Source organism: Toxorhynchites rutilus, chromosome 3 (assembly GCF_029784135.1).
Source record: "Toxorhynchites rutilus septentrionalis strain SRP chromosome 3, ASM2978413v1, whole genome shotgun sequence".
NCBI classification, from domain to species: Eukaryota; Metazoa; Arthropoda; class Insecta; order Diptera; family Culicidae; genus Toxorhynchites; species Toxorhynchites rutilus.
The window spans coordinates 91038689-91057212 of record NC_073746.1 but is presented as its reverse complement, the minus strand read 5'-3'; the positions used below and the strand labels follow the sequence as shown (position 1 = coordinate 91057212).

The 18524-nt window shown below is 35.7% G+C and overlaps 1 protein-coding gene across 9 annotated transcripts in view; it reads right to left on the bottom strand.

Moving 5' to 3' along the window:
* Positions 1-18524, bottom strand: part of LOC129779604 (protein NDRG3) — a 171883-nt gene that overhangs the window by 81156 nt on the left and 72203 nt on the right. For 7 of the 9 annotated variants that reach the window (XM_055787172.1, XM_055787173.1, XM_055787175.1 and 4 more), the window contains exon 2: positions 11452-11657. The exons of the other annotated variants lie outside the window; for them this stretch is intronic. In XM_055787172.1, coding sequence (XP_055643147.1) covers positions 11452-11657 — 206 coding nt within the window. The remainder of the gene's footprint in view (positions 1-11451; positions 11658-18524) is intronic. 9 annotated transcript variants of the gene reach the window in all.

Here is an 18524-nt window from a genome sequence, read left to right as displayed (position 1 = left end):
GTGTTAGGGAAACGCACTCTGGTCTGCACAAAGGCAAGCGAGTACAAATGTACTCGTAGTTTGCATGTATTTGCAATGCCAATTTCCCCAGACACCTTGGTTTAGAAGTCTTTATAGGTAAACAGATTCAATCGGAACAAAAATACTCCCGACATGCATGAATTTGCAATCCCAATTTCCCTAGACACCTTGGTTCTGAAGCCTGTGTCGAGGAAACATATTTTCTTCTTCTTGAATGGCGTTAACGTTCCCTTGTGGAACTTTTGCCGTCTCAACGTATGCATTAACTAGCGTCATTTATTAATACTTGGTCGAGATTTCTTAAGCCAAATAACACGCCTTGAATGTATTCCGAGGGGCAAGCTCTTGAATACGCATGACCACAGTGCAAGTCGAAGGAAATTTCTTTGACGAAAAATCCCCCGGCCAGAACGGAAATCGAACCCGAACACCCGGCATGATAATGTGAGACGCTAACCACTCGGCCACGGGTGCACTAACGTCTCACATTATCATATTTTAATCGGAACAAAAATGCCCCCGACTTGCATGTATTTGCAATGCTAACTCCCCCTCGCTCCATGGATTTGAAGTGTGTTAGGGAAACAAATTTCAGCCGGAACAAAAATGCCCCCGACTTGCATGAATTTGCAATGCCAACTTCCCCATGCTCCATGGATTTGAAGTCGGTTTTAGGGAAACACATTTCGGTGGGAACAAAAGCTCCCCCTACTTTCATGTATTTGCAATGACAATTTTTCCAACGCTATTTGGTTTTGAAGTCTGTGTTAGGGAATACATTTCGGAGAGAACGAAATTCCCCCTACTTTCGTGTATTTGCAATTCCGATTCCCCCAAGGCTGCTTGGTTTTGAAGTCTGTGTTAGGGAAACCGTAAAGAGGGCCAATCGAAACGAGGCAGTTAAGGCGTTTAGATAACGCTTAACATTTTACAGTTATTCAGTTATTTATCTAATGAAAACTAACATTTTATTAATTGCGATAGATGCGTAGAAATATTCCCTATCAATTGATGCAAACATCTTTCCGATCCAGTAGAAAATGTTCGAGTTATAAGCTTTCGAAATCTTGCGTTATTCCAGCATGTTCAGTGTTTATGTTTCCATTTTACCCCCCATATATTCCGGTTAGACGTAGTCCCACGTCAAAAAAGGTGAATAATGCCAACCCTCTATACTTTCGCTTCAGTTGACAGTCGGGGAACAATGCCAAACAGCTATATGAATTTATCGTACATCTCTTTCTGTTTACGCAAACATATCTGCCAAATACTAACAAGAACAGCTAGGAATAAATTCGCCTGCAGACAAAAGAAAACGACCATACTGACAACCCCAAAGAGAGTCAAACTAGTCTAATAAATTTTTGACGTAGAACTACGTCTTTCAGGAAGGGTGCCAAATCAGAAAACAGGTCACGTTTTTATGAAATAAAGTGAATGTTAATAACTATTTTCACTGTGAACGAATTCTCATGATTTGCATACCAATCGAATCGAAAATTCTCTAAGATTTGTATGATATACTATACTATACATTACAATTCGCTAATCTCTAAACGGTTTAAATTCAAGAAAACTGGAAGAATTTCTTTTTTTCCTATACATTTGTTCTGTCGATTTGTGTGCTAACCCTACCCGTATTTCGAATGCTTATAACTCGAATGTTTCTTAACGAATCGGAAAGATGTTTGCATCAACTGATAGGAAATATTTCTACGCGTCTATCACAATTAATAAAATGTTATTTTTCATGAGACGAACAATTGAATAACTGTAAAATGTCAAGCGTTATCCAAACGCCCTACCTGTTAACTGTTTTGATTGGCCCGATATACGGTTTCCCCAACACAGACTTCAAAATCGATGTACCTGTGGAAAGCCGCTTTGCAAATATACATGCAAGTCGGGGGTATTTTTGTTCCCACTGAGCTATGTTTCCGTAACATGGACTTCCAAATCAATGTGCCTGGGGGAATCCGCTTTGTCAGAACATGCAAGTTGGGGGTATTTTTTTCCCATTGAGCTGTGTTTCCCTAACACGGACTTCAAAAATAATGTGCCTAGGGGAATCCGCTTTGCAAATACATGCAAGTCGGTGGTATTTTTTGGTGTTGAGTACTTTTGTACTCTCTTGTCGTTGTGCGGGCCGAAATATGTTTCCCTAAAGCGTACTTTTAAACTGAGAAGCCTCACCTCTAGTATCTGGAATCATCATTTCAGATACTAGAGGTGAATGAACTTTTGCGGTTCGAGAACTACGTAAACATGAGATGAGCAATAATTTCAGAGGGAAATGTAAAATACAATGATCGTTTGACATTTTTTCCGTTCACATATTTTGGTAGTCCTAGGCATCATATTAAGCGTGAAAGGACGTTGACGAAATTCCCTTATATTTCTAGATTTTCCCTAACATTGTTTGAATTTCCTGATATTCCCTCATTTTCAAGGTTTTTTCCAGGCAGTAGACAGCCTGAACGGTCACTGATCCAAAAAATGGAATATTTTTTAAAGTGCGGGTGAGGGTAAAACGGACAATTAATTAATTTTTCTTTGAAGAACCATCCACGCATTGCCAAGAATCGCTTCTCAAGATTGTTTGATAAGTTTAATGAACAAAATATTGTTCCTAACGAAAGAAGACGAGTGAGATTAATAGATATCCAAAACTTAAATAAACCCGCATCAAAGCGGCGTACCAGTTTCGTACATGCCAGTCTCTATTCTTGCATCCGTAAGTAACTAGATAAAAGATTCTTTAACGATTAGACAAATGATTAGAATATTTTTCCATGGGGTACGCAAAAACAAGTGAACAAATGATAGTTTCGCGTTACTTGCTCTAGAAATTCAAGTTTTCTTAGACGTTAGAGGAGCGTTTAAGTTATATCTATATCAGATGCTAAAACCATCGATTCACAGAGACCGCTGCATTTTTTTTTAGATGATTTATCTGAATGGACTATAAACGAGGCATTATATTTTCAACGGAGAAAACAGAGATGGTTGTATTTCTTAAGAAGCACCAACATGTGTAGTTTATGGACCCGATACTGTAACGATTCGCACAGCACAGCGTTGGTTTGAACGATTTCGTTCTGGTGTAGTGGCTGTCGAAGATACACCCCGTACTGGTAGGCCAATCGTCGTAGAAACCGATAAAATCGTTGAAATCATCCAAGTAGACCGGCATGTGAGCACTCGCGAACTGGGTATTGACCATAAAACCGTTGGAACCAATTGCAGAAGATTGGATTCCAAAAAAAGCTGGATGTATGGGTGCCACACGAGTTGACACAAAAAAAATATTTAAGACCGAATCAACGCCTGCGATGCACTGCTGAAACGGAACGAACTCGACCCATTTTTGAAGAAGATGGTGACTGATGATGAAAAGTGGATCACGTACGACGACCTAAAGCGAAAAAAGTCGTGGTCGAAGCGCGATGAGCCGGCCCAAACCATCGCCAAGCCCGGATTGACGGCCAGGAAGGTTTTGCTGTGTTTTTGGTGGGATTGGAAGGGAATCATCCACTATGAGCTGTTCAACTATAGCCAGACCCTCAACTCGGTTTTCTACTGTGAGCAGCTTGACCGTTTGAAGCAGGCGATTGACCAGAAGCGGCCAGAAATGATCAATAGGAATGGTGTTGTTTTTCACCAGGACTACGCTCGGCCTCACACATCTTTGATGACCCACCAGAAGCTACGGGAGCTCGGATGGGATGTCCTATTGCACCCACCATATAGTCCGGACCTGGCTCCAAATGATTATCATCTCTTCCGGTCCATGTAAACCGCTCTTGGTGATACTAAGTTGGCCTCAAAAGAGGCTTGCGAAAACTGGCTGTCGGAGTTTTTTGCAAACAAGGAAGGGGGTTTTATAAAGGGGGGGATAATGAAGTTACCTTCTAAATGGCAACAAGTTTGCGAAAAAAAACGGCGCATATTTGATCTAAATTGGATAATTTTTAGTATGCTAAATAAAGCGTCAAATTTCGATCAGAAATACGACATTTCTTTTTCCCCAACCCTATATATATTGAATGGCCCTAACGTTCCTAGTGGATGTGGTTCCCAGTGGAACTTTCGCCATCGCAACGTAGCTATAACTTGCGTCATTTTTATTAGTGGTACTCAGTTGAGATTTCTTGGATGTTTTCTGTGCTTTTCATCTAGAACACGCGTGACCACAGTTCGAGCCGGAAGAAATTTATTTGACGAAAAATCTTCTATTACTCATTTACAAATGAAATAAATAAAGAAAAAAAACATTATTCGAAAACGCAAATCCACACGTTAAATTACTTATGATTTTCGGTTTATTACATTCATTTCATTCAAGGACGTCAAAATTATATGATGGTTCAAATATCGTAGAATAGCATGTAGATTAAGTCATCAGCATAAATATGTAATTCATGTCAACTATTGAACTCAACAGTTGTCCGTCTTACCCACAGTTCCCCTACGTAGCGACGGAAAAAAATCCTCTCTTGGTATGTGTAATCTCAATATCCATAGGAAAAAAAACTTCGCTTTTTTGGGTGTTTTCATTTTATTTTCGTGCGGGCATATTGGAGGAAAGTTTAAAAGTCGGGAACTATACGGTTGATTTAGCTAAAATTTGACTAGAATACGTAAATATGTCGAAGAAATTTCCTCCGACTTGCACTGTGATCACGCGTATTCTAGAGCTTGCCACTCAGAATGCATTCAAGGCGTGTTATTTGGCATAGAAATCTCAACTAAGTACTAATAAAAAATGACGCAAGTAATACTACGTTGAGAGGGCGAAGTTCCTCTAGGAACGTTAGTGCCATTGAAGAAGAAGAAGACGTAAATATGTATTTTCCAACGCGTTGCGTAGTAGTTTTTAGAATTTATTTATAATTGCGGCTTTATTGGTTTCCTTTTTTTTCTATTGCTATGAACAATTCAAAATGCTCATAAAAAAATCAAAAACATCGAGGTTACAATAGGTGAGGATATAACATTCAGGCGAAAAAACAAGGTTTCGAGAAAAACGTGTTTCGACTCAATTTGCACTGCGTTGCCTTGTAAGTAATGAAGCAAATTATTTACAAATAAGTTACATTTTGTGTTTAGGGGCGCTAAGGGCAGTTTAAACAAAACCAAAATGACGAAAATATAACAGTAAAGAAAATGAAACAATCAATATTTCCAGTCGAGGTTTCCTCTCATATGAGAAGGATTAATGTCAATTTACATTAATGTGAGGAAAAATTGCAGATATCAGCTAACACTTATGTACTATACAGGTACACGGAAGAAATAAAAATATTTCCAAGAAAATATGATTAATGAAAACTAATTTTTCTGCATCAAATAAATCTCCTTGTCATAGTTCGAAAAGTTTTGTGCAAGTGAAGAAAGGTTCTTAAACTAAAATTGTTTCTGATAATGGTTCTTGATAATAATTTAGAAAATATTATTTTTCCTTATAGTATCCTCTTCAGTAAAGAATGAAGAACTTCCAATTAACAATTAACAATTAACAATTCAAAACTGCCTTATTGTATAGTAGTGTTAATAGCTTATTTTAGTTTCACTACCATTCAAAATTTTTGTCCATGTCGACAGTAATAATATACCGAAATCAGAAAATCCTTATTCGCATCATTATGTACCGTTATTCCATCTTTTTTATAGTACGTGGATGCCATGCTGAAAAAGATGATTGGAAGTATACCAATTTTCAAGCAATTTTACCCACATTTTCGTCATAAGTATGTGTCATAGTGATGCAAATATGTAGTAATCAGATTGAGCTAACTCTGGTGAGTAAGCAGCAGTGCATAATAGATCATGAAAAATTATAACTGGATTTGTCTGTTTCTGTATTTTGGTTGCTTTTGACGCAAAACTTGCCTCAAATGGTAGCTCTTGGTAGTTCATAATAGATCTCGCCAAATACACACCATTGCTTTCCGTTCATAGCGATTTGTCCGTGGAATCAATGCTGATGGTTCAGCTGGACATGTCCATGATCTTCGAAGCTTATGATTCTCAAAATAAACCACATTTCATTGCCACTCGAAATTCCATAAAAAATTATAATCTTTGTGTTGGCCTCCGCAAGTGCTTTCTTGATTTACCAGATGTTTTTAATTCAATACATCTGGAACTTACTTTCTCTTCTGTAGAAACCTTCTGGTGGGCTTTGACCAATTCGGGAGGGTTTGACTATCTCCAACTTTGTTTTGATAGTCTATCATGCCAAAATCAATCACTTTTGAGTTTTTTGTATCATTCGAAGCACTGCAATTCGGCAAGAGTATCTTCACTGTAAAATTCGACGAACATTTGATGTAATTCGGTAGCCGTTTTCTTCAAATGACAGCAGAAAATTAGTTCTAACTGCAAATCGTACTAACCAATACTGAAGGAGTACTATTAAAATTACGTGAGTCCTCTAGGAACATACGGTCTGTTTACCACCGAATTATAAGACATGATCATTATATAGGTTTAAATCAGAACTCGTATCAATTCCACCATAGTTTGCTCCTAATTTAGAAATTGTTACTACACGGTTACTTTCACGTTTTGATACTTACGTTCCATCGGTTCCATCGGAATATTCTGCTTTCACGATTAACAGGTTCAGAATAACAAGTAACATAAATTTAGTATTTAGTTTGAATATGAATTGCACATTAGTTTTATCTCTTTCCAAGAAGAATGTACCTTTGGCAGCATTTTTTTGTTATCAAATGACGATCTGTAGGATACAAGCTTCGTGAGCAAAAGGGAGTAATAGAATGTCGCTATCTTGCACGACACTAACGTTCCCAGACGGACTTCATCCTGTCAACGTCCCCATCCTGTTATTCTCCGGCCATGAGAAAAATCGAATTCTAAGCTTCCAGCTCCTTGGTAGAAAATCAATGTCGGCCATTTCGGGCGAATATGGAAGATGTGGCACGAAAATTGTTAAATGAAAAAATATGAACCAAAAACTGAGTATGAAATGTTTTATAATATTAAGGAAAAACTTCAGGCTCAGCTTTTGATTCAAATCTAGATCAAAGACGATGATTTACAGGCTTTAACGTAAAAAACATCAGTTCTCTTACTATAGATACTACAGCCCAATTATAGAAGTTAACAGTCAAACCTGAATCTGTATCGTATCTGGATATTTGGATTATGAATCTTTAGTTTTAACTGAGTTCCACAACCAAAATTTAAATCTGTGATCAAGATACGAAAGTCGAGTCAGGAATGTCGATCCGACATATAGATTTAAACTCTGGAATTGGTGTGCAAATCTGATGGGACCTGGATTCTGAATCGAAGTTTGAAGCTGAATTCTGGGTTTCAATTAGTCACGATTTTAGACAGATTCGGACTCCTAAATTCTAGTTTCAGACAGTTAAAATATAGATTTAGACTCCATTACGGATACAGATATCATATCTTAATTAGGAATATTTACTCCGATTCCAGACATGAATTCTAGATTTGAAATTCCAGACTCCAGATGTTATATTTCTGATTGAAATATCGGATTCGAATTTCGTATCACGATCCAGATCATTTCATAGGCTCAGATTCATAAACTCGATCCAGACTTCAATATGAGAACATCTAAGTCGGATATCTGAACTGCTCGGGTTCAGAATATTAAAATTTAGATGTTGTACACAAAAAAAAATCTAATTTTGGAACTTCAGATTCTTAGTATGCAAATGATGAAAAAATCCAGCTATAAACTTCCATTTGGATTCCTGATTTACATCCAAATTTATGAATTTAGATTCTTGCCCCCGGTTTCAGACTTGAATTTAAGATTCCAGATTTCATATTTCTGATCGAGATACCGGACACGAATTTCTTATCATAATTTCAGAACCTAGTTGCGGCTATGGATTTCAAATTAAAACATATATTGACGATCCAGATGTCACTTTCGGATCCAGAATACGATACAGATTTGTCTATCTCAGATTTCTTAGACTAGAATGCAGCAATCTCGGGTTCAAATTTAAATTTTGAATTATGTATACCAAAATCCAAATTACAATATTACGAATATATAACAGACTCTATAGTTCAGTTGTTCAAACGTTATGAAGTTTTGAAAAAAGTCATTTTTGGAAAAAAGATGAAAAAGAGGATTTTTCGGACCACGCTAAAATAGAAATGGGCACCGTAATGAAAAAAAATAAAAATACGGGTCTAATACAAAACTATCACTTTTCATGAAAATCTGAGAACCACTATATCGGTTTGGCATGGAATGGCTGTATATCTAGATATATGATTATGATTTGGTTATGAATTGATTCTACATTCTAAAATATTGAAAAATATAACGGATTTTAGTGTAGAAAATCTAGATACCCGATTCCTGACTATGAATTGGAATCCAAAATCCAGCTTCAAACTATGATCCAGATAAAAGTTTCCGTATCGAATACAACCTTACCCGAATTCAGATCTACACTTCTTAACCTCCGATTTCAGACTCGAATTTCGGATTCCAGATTTCATATACCGTACTCGAACTGTGACTATAGATTTCATATTGAATCATGGGTTCATGATACAGATATCAATTTCAGATACATATTCATTGGACTCATAGACTCAGATTTCGTAAACTCAAATTCAATTATCTTGATTCGTAATTCGAATTTACAATCACACTGAAATCCTGATTCCAGATTCCAAGTATAAAAGTAACGGATTCTAGTAATGAAAATCTAGATATTCAATTCCTGATTGCAGATTCTATATCAAAATATGGAATTAAGCTTCAAATATTGATTCAGGTCTAGATCCGGAATCTAAGTTCCATATCGAATGCATGCTTTGAATTTAGATTTACGTTTCTGACCCCCGAATCTGAATCGAGTTTCTGTATCCAGATTTCATATTTCAAATCGAGATACTGGACTCAAATCTCGAATACTGGTTTCAGATTTAAAAAACGGCTATAGATTCATATTAAATGATTGATTGTCGGATTTCAGATCCAGTTTTCGATACAGATTCATCAGACTCTGATTCCAAGAACTCAAATCCAGTATCTTGATCCCAAATTTGAACTGAAACTCTTTATGTCAAAATACCAGATTACCAATTCCAGATTTGCAATATGAATTTAAAATACAGGTCGGACTCGATTATCCGGAGTATTGATTTTTTTTTCACTCCGGATAATCGAATTCTCCGGATAATCGAGTCATTATAAAAACGAATTTTCTCTCGATAAACGTAATATCCAAAATGGCCGACACCCCAAAATGGTGGCATATATATTTTTTTTCAAAACCTCATCAATATGGGTTTCAAAAGAAAGTTCTCGACTAGTAGAACATAGCAGATAATGGAAAATCCGATTCCAAGATGGCCGCAGTCCCAAAACAACTTATTATTTTTTAAATAGTTTCATTCAGCTTGACCTGATTCTATGTATGTTTGAATGTTTGTAGGGTTGTCCCACATTAATAGAACATTGCATCCCAGATGCAGAATCGTTAGAATTTGGATCCAGATTCCTCATCAGCTCGGATTTCAGATAACATAATTCATATTTCTGATTAAATACTGGATTTGAGTTTGGTCTGCTGATTCAAAATCCAAATGACTTATACAGAAAGTCCATAAAAAAAGGATCTACTAAAACAAAACAAAAATCTGTTTATGCTCGACCTTCTTATATTTTCATTTCTTTTCGAAAACATTTTAAAATGTAAATTTTCAATTCGTGCTTAGGGTAAACAATCCTGAATAAGGATGGGCCGAAAATTTGGCCTTTTTATGAATTCTGCCGATTAACACCGTTTTAGAGAATTCGTTACATCGAAATCACTAGACCGATTTAGGATTTTTTATCAGTGTATGAAAGGCGTTTGAGTGAATTTTCTGGGAAAAACACTGGACCGCTACTGATGATCCGAATTTCTACTCTTGGACGAAAGATTTAACAATATCAAGTTTCTGGTGTTTTTCGAGATGTTCAGACTAAAGAGACCCTGTTTATATTGGTTCAGGAAAGCTAAGACTTTTTTACACAAAATTTCAAAATGTGTTTCTATGTTTCTTGAGGTTTTGAGATCTTTTATATGTCTATATATTTTTTGGAATGATAAGACTTTTACATAACATATAACAATAAGGATTCTGATGTAAAAAGTCTTGTGTCTTCAAAAATAAAAAAAAATGACTACCGTTCTAAATCATATTTATGACACTTTGTTCTGATATCTTGAAATTCTTAATGTACTGATGTTATAACTATAAAATTAATATCACAATTGCTTCTTTACAGTAATCCCTTGGTTTCACTATCATTTCATATGAGAACTACATTTGAATTATAACATAATCGGCAGAAATCTTACAACAGTACTTATTATCGTTTGTGTATAACGTTTCCTTAACGTGAGCACGTAGAATTTACTCGTTCATCAGTATTAAAATTTCTCCCGTGTTTCATCAGTTCTCATCATCGTTGACAGTTTACTGTGATTGCTTGGTAAGTGTTTCGCAGTTGACTATAAAATATTATCAAGTGTAATGTAATTTCCGTTCTAAAAATTACAAAATAAAGTGTCCGAAATTTGAATTCAATCTGTCCGAAATTTGATTTAGTGTCCGAAGTTTGATTCTTATTCGCTTCATTTGAAAAGTATTTTATTCGATGATTTTTTTATGTTTTCAATCAATCAATCATATTGAACTAATTTATTAAAAATATCAACTAAATAATACTAAATAATACCTATGCATAAAGTTTGAACCTGTTTTCTGCATCATATGCCTTAAGCGTCCGAGTGTCTTTGATCACCTCAGAAACTGTAAATTTAAATAGCTTTCCACAATTTTAAAGTAGACATTTGATAATATACATGAAATATTTGTAGAAAGTTCATTGAAACACCTTTCATTTGTTGTGGAACGATCAAAATCGGTCAAGCGATTTAAAAGTAACAAATTTTGTAACTTCATCGAAATCAGCATAGAAATGAGAAAAATATACAATATCAGTTCAGTGTTTTTGGGATCTTCATCAAACAAAATGCATAGTTATTGTTCCCGTTCGATTATAATTGGGTACGACACACGTGTGTTCTCTCGGATGAAAGCACAGACGATCAGAAGAAGCTATTGATAAAATTGCATTTCGAAAAGCCTTACACACATAAATTCACTCATATCGAAAGCATGCCAGAAAATACTATGTTCTCTGCAGAAAAAAAGTTCAAACAGTATCAAATCGTTCACGATGCACATTCATGCAGGCAGGATCTGCTGGTGTGTGTGTGTGTGTGATGATATCTCGTATTGGGAGTGGATGGTGAGGTTAGTGGAAAAATATGAACGTGGGACGACAGATGGAAAGAAAAATAGATGAGGAAAACGAAAGGAACAAAAAACAAACTCCATATGCCTTACCTGCTGCTAATAATGTACGGCTGCGCACCGGTTCCATTTTCCCGCTCGAGGAGGGCGTGCTTGTCCTGGGCACCAATGGCCGAACCGATTACTCGCTTTACCGTTTCCATCACCGATTTGGTGCCCGAATGCGGCTCCGTGGTCGTATTGTAAACCGAGTGTGGGCCACCGCCCAGCGATACGTAACCCCCGTCCGATTGGGGCATCTTCCCGGTTTGAGCAGAAGCCAATTTTTTGTTTGTTTGTTTGTTTTGTTTTGTTTTGTTTGCGTGCGTACAATGTTGCAGTCGGCGATTGATCGTGTTTTATCGGTAAATGTGTGGCCCCCGAGACAGGGTGGTTAAATTTTGATTAGTAGCAGATTCAAACCAATTCAGAAACCAAAGAGAAAAAGAGAGAAAAATAAAATAATAAATCACTGTTTTTTTGATGTTGTTGTTCAAAACGCATATTTGATAAAAATCGGGAAGTTGCAAAAGTCGAACCACAAAGGATATAAACAAAGGGTAAAATAACGACAAACAGAAAACAAGAGCCAAAATCAATGAATTGAAGCAGCATACATAAAAGTTATATTTCCAGCACCGGAGAAAAAAGCTAAACGAATGAAAAAGCAGATTCAATATTTGTAATGCGTGGTGTTATGAGTGTTACTTGTTTTGCTGAGCTGTGGCTTATGGATGTTATAAGCGCCAATGTCGGTTTTTGTTTCAGTTTCACTGAATGAGCAACTCGCGTAAATATCTCCTCTTTACTGCCTCCGGCAGAAGAATGTTTTCAGAAGTGAACATGGTGCTACCATTTGTTATCTAATATATCTACTTCGGTAAAAATGGGACAAACGCTAATCGAAATCAAATAAATTGGGATTTGTAGGTTGCAAAACAGCACATACTAATTGTCTGGCGAATAATATCGCTGAGCTTCTACAAACTTCTGTTAAACATCTACGCTACGTAATACATGTAAAGTGTGGCAATAACAATGTTTCAATATCGTCACTGGCTCGCTAATATGGAATACGAACGACATGTGATAATTGATAACAATGTCAAAACTAGGAGAATTGCATCAGCTAAATCTGGAAATCTGTTACAGGAAACAAACACAATGAGTGCTTGGAAAATGTTCTCACGCAAACGAAAGACAGTTTCCACACGGAAAAGAAATCTGTTTCGTCGTTAATTTCAATTGATATTCTGATACGATGTTTAGTATTTCACCGTTCGTAGGACCGGCAATAACTGTTTTCGTCTACAAAGGAGAGACTGGGTTGTTCACGAGAAAAGCAAAGTAATCGTCGACACTTCTAAGCCGGTGACGATTGCATCCACATCGGGTACAAACAATATCCACTTTTAGCGTCGAGATAACAGGAAACTCGAGTCGTTTACCTAAATTGGATCTAATTAAAGCTGATATACGCTACGCGTGCTACTTGTTGAAATAGCGTTCGTCGCTATTCCGTTTCAGTTGAGATTAATCTGGAAGAGCTATAACTGAATAAATGGTGATAGAGAAATTCATACATTTTGAGCCAGAAACATCTTTAGAGCGGCTAGGAAAATAGAATGCAGACAGAACAGATGCGACGACAGTACAGATCTATATCATCAAAAGCACCACTCATCAAGTGGTTTGAACAAACCGTACGTATGCAGCTACGTTTTTCTGCACAAAGATATTCGTGATGCCACAGCAAGAAGTGTTAAGTGGGACACAACGCAAACCGGTCCTCCTCCTCTGGTTGCTTGCTGCGATGACAAGCTGCCACAATCCAGCAATTTCCAGTATGAACTAACTAAATTCCGGTATGAACGGTTGATTTTGCTCGGGAGCAAACGTTACTCAGAGGTGAGGCATCAATGGAAATGTGTAAATATCAAGACTAAACGCAAAATCATGTTTGTTTCGTGGAATTATTTTTACTGGAAACAAGACTTGACTGGCAGAATAAGGAAAATAAATTAACTGATCAGGAATAATTCCATAAACAAAATATTGCAGCATTGTTTATCAATATTGGATGCGTCATTTGTTCATTCAAATGCATTCGACTTGAACCCATCGACGAATGATAATGAATGTTATAACACAAAATGTTTTTCAAAGCAAACATGACATTTGCAAAATGAGAATATAAACATATCAATTAAATGTGATTTCTTGCAGATAAATTGTAGAATTTCAACGAATGAATTATTGCTGCAAACTTTTTCCAACGTCAGGTGACACAGCTCAATATAGGTTTATTATAGAAAGGCTTCGCTATCGATATTTCAGATTAAATGATCCATAGACTCAAATCCAGTATCTTGATCCCAAATTTGAACTGAAACTCTTTATACCAAAAAAACCAGATTTGCCATATGAATTTAAAAAATTTTTTTTTTAATTAAATCGTTTATTTTTACAGGCTCAGTTACATAAGTTTAAAGGAGCCAAACTCCTATCTGTATTGTTACAAGTATATATAATCATTTTTCATTAATTCTAGTGTTAAATTTAAAATATTATATATGTTTATATCTATCTATTTGGTTCCTGATGAGGAACTGATTTTATATACCAAAATCAATATATGGAATACAATATTCCGAGAATGAAAATAACAGATTAGAGTATTTGAAATCTAGATATCTGATTCCTCATTATGAACAGTCTCAGCTCAATAGAGGCAATCCGCTCAATGAAGGTTGATAAACGCTCATCTTATTTCCTAACTAGAATAAGTCAACTATTGAGTGTTTTGGTCGAAAAATTATTCAAGATTACCTTAGCATGGGTTCCCTCTCATTGTTCGATTCCGGGGAATGAGAAAGCGGACTCGCTAGCTAAGGTGGGCGCTCTAGAAGGCACACTTTCTGAAAGGCAAATTGCTTATAATGAATTTTTCCACATTCCTCGTCAGTACACGCTCGTAAGTTGGCAGCGCATGTGGAGTGAAGATGAGTTCGGTCGTTGGTTACTCACGATTATCCCTAAAGTCTCGAAGAGTGCTTGGTTTAAGGGATTGAATTTAGGTCGTGATTTCATTCGCGTGATATCTCGGCTTATGTCCAATCACTACAACCTAAACGCGCATCTCTATCGCATTGGGCTCGCAGCAAACAATCTTTGTGATTGTGGCGATGGCTACCACGACATCGAGCATGTTGTCTGGTCGTGTATCCGGTTCCATACTGCTCGCTCTCAGCTCTCTAGAGCACTGAGAGCACAAGGCAGACAATCGGAGATCCCCGTCCGGGATATCTTAGGTAGCCGTGATCCTGATCTCCTGCTTCATCTATACCTGTTCCTCAGGAACGCCGATATCAACGTTTAATGATGTTTCCTTCGTTGTGTCCCCGTGTTAAGGAGGGTCCCCGGATAGGAGGGATACCCGATCGATAAACTTTTACTTAGTCGCGGCAATACATACACACACTCTTTACAGATACACAGGCCAAAGGTTGTGCAGTCCACTGATCATTCAACAAGAGCCAAAGGTTGTACCGCTCATGACAACTCTACATGAACTGATGATTGCGCCGGTTAGTGACCATTCTATCCTGGATTCCTCGAGTCGAGAAAGACGCACCACGCTAGATATGAGGTACACACTAGGGGGGCGTTGCTGATTAAGGGTCAACTGCATCCCAATAGGAAGTATCCCGTGTCGGGCACACGTACAGAGCATTGGAACAGCAATATAATTTTGACTTAAAATTCTCTGTTACACAGATGGGAATTAATTTCTAAAGTGTGTACACCACTGCATAGCTAAAGCATACCATTTTTTAAGAACATGAAAATGTTTTATAAATCATCAAAAGCAATATGATTTTTGCTGAAAAATGCGTGACCCAATTTGTAGATGGTACTGCTACGGATGAATCATTTTTTTTTTTTGCTCTGGCCATTCGTTATAAAATCATACAAAAAGGGAATTTTTTTTTTAATTTATTGGAAAAAGAGTTTTTTCAAACCTTTTTTTAATTATAAATATAAAATATAATGTTTAAAAATTTTTTAAACGAGGATAACTCATTTTGGCGTGACCTGACAATTTATATTTTGTATTTTCTATTATGAATTTTAAAATATTTTTTTTATACATTTCCAAGGATCATCGTTATTGTAAAATTTGGAAAATTTCCTGCAAGAATAAGCAGTAAGTAAAAGAATTTTTATGATTGAATCGATTTCGGATGACAACCCTTGACGGTTTCTGATCGTTAAAAATCAAAAATATTTTTACTGCCGTTCTACGCATAGTTGTCCCATGTCACTGTTTGACAATTTTCACTTTTCTTCATAAAACGATGTTTTATGAAAAACACAAAACAAAAAAAGATGTTTCGGAAAAACACGAAAAAAAGTTATAGTTTGTTCTCTGCTTTAAGAAAAACAACATCAAGCTCAATGTTGATATTCTATTCATAACTGTCCCACCATGTATTTTTTGCAGATCCATATCAAATGAATCGATTCAAGTACAAGAATTTTATGTCACGCTTTCAGCAGGGCTAATGTACTCATTTCTGGTTTGGAAGAACGAACTAATTCTCAAATAAACAAAAAAAAAAGATTAACAGAACACGTGTACACCTTGTTAGCGAATGCCTAATAACAATGAGATTTATATTCTGCAAAGTATTGCAGATCACTCCCTTCTTCATGAAACGATGCATCATATTTCGGAAAAAACACAAAAAAACTTGTTGTTTGTTCCCAGTATTTCAAAAAACAACATCAATTTCAATTGTCCAATGTTAATATTCTAGGTATAACTGTACCACCATGTATTTTTGAGCCCGTAATCAAGATTGATTGAATCAAATGAGGGGATATTTTCACATTTCATTGAACAATAGTTTTCTGCTTATAAAAAAACCAGTATACTGCTAAACCATAATGTTTAAAGCTTCTGGTAGATAAATATGCTAGAAAACTTTGAATGGGTTTTTCTCAGTTGATGATTTTGGAACATGGGACATCTATGCGTAGAACGGCAGTTTAGGTCTGTTTCAGAATAATTTCGGGGACTTCTCTTTGGGAATCGTCCTTTGATAGTCCTTGAGAGATAAATAGCAACTCAATGAAGTGCATAGGATCGAGCACTAATAAAAAATGAATTCATTGAACAACATTTTTTTTCAGTTAAATTTTTTTTCAAAAATTTTCTTGATATTTTTTAATGAAAACTTAAATCATTTCCTACATTTCTTTCCTTTACAAACATTTCGTAGATCTTATAATTTTTAAATTAAGATTTTTCGAAAAAAATCAGTTGGAAAAAAAAAACTCTCACACAAAATCTATCAGATCTACAAAATTTTAGTCAAAGAATGAAATGTTGGAAATTATTTGAGTTTTCATGAGAAATATCGAACAAATTTTGGAAACAAAAAAAATCATTAAAAAAATATTTTGACAATTAAAATCCATTTTTCTCGAAAACATTTTTTGTTTCAAAATTCTGAAAATGAAATAGATACGAATATCCCATACATAAAATTATCGCGATTTACATGCTCTGCTACCTTTTTTCTATTTGTAAACATGTCAAGAACATGTCAAACGCGAGAATTTACACACAAAAATGTAACGAGTAAAACATTATTTTCTCAGGAGTCTCCAAACAAAAATGCATTATATTCCAGAAACTATACAAGATAGAAAGTTTATGTCTTCGATGAGAGTTCATACTTAAATGAGATCTAAAACTTTATCGAATACACTGTATCGTTATCTTGACTTTGAACAAAATGAAGATTAGTTGTAATTTTTTCAAAGAAAACATGAAAAAGTTGTTGTTAGAAAAACTTTTTCCCTGTAAAAGTGGCCATCTTCCGATGTATGGACGACTTGTTGAAAAATGTACTGCCCATTCAAATAATTTCTGAGAAATTAAAAAAATACGTTTTAAAGAAAAATTAATTCTAATTTTTAAAACAACGATTTTGTATTCAAAAAATATTTTGGTATTTTTTATGAAAATTTCAACAATTTACTATATTTTATCTTTCGACCAAAATGTTTTATTGGGTATTACAGTTTTTGAGTTATAAATTTTTGTAAAAAAAAATTTGGCCCTTCTCAAAAATCAAGCTATTTTTAAAAAAAAATTTCGCGTACGCAAAATTGCTTGAAAGACCCATGTGTTTAAGCCCACAACGTTTCACCGATATCTGAGATGGTGCTGCCAACGGCCAGTAGAGTTGGCATGAAATTCGACAAATGGATTATTCGGGACTTGAGTAATGTTGTCTATGCTAATACAACAGATCTGCGCTACGAATATTTCGATGGTACCAATTTTAAGTAAGAACTGTAATCATATGTACCTTGATGATTACAGTTAAAGTACAGCAACCATTACAGTACAGATGAATATGTGACAACACTGATCATGACAAAGCATTCGCAAACACCTTTAGTTTTAAACTAAATAAGCAGTGCCTTTGTGATCATTGAGTAGTGAACCATAGAAGTAACGAATTTGATAAAAAACAATTTAGCGATAACAAAATTGACGGATAAGAAGGAATTGTCGCATAATCCCTCCTTATTTGCTAGATTCGGTTTCCTTTGACATTAATCTACCGGAGTTTATGATACGTGTTCTGGATCAAAATAAAAAGGTGATAGTAGCAGCTGTTCTTAAAGCACCCAGAGGACACAAATCATTATTCTATTAACGACAAACAAAATTCATAGGGAATGAGCTCTACATTTTAAAAAACCACCGCATGGCCGCATGGCGAAAGTTATCCAATTTTGAAAGCCTATTGGTCAGTCATATTCTGAGATTCCTGAGATTTTTGCATCAATCGATTTGGACACTCAATAACAGTTTATAACAATGAAGAAAAGTATATATCTCATGAAACTAACTATCGAACAAATGAAATATCTCACGCATAATTCTAAACGAAAATCCCACGTTCTGATTGGTCGATTGACACAAGCCATCTGTGCACTCCCAGGTGCTCATATAGTACGGATACGGGGCTATGCAATGAGTTATGCATATGTGCTTGATTTTCTACTGATGTGGATCACTCATATCACAGGTTCCTGAAGGCCGA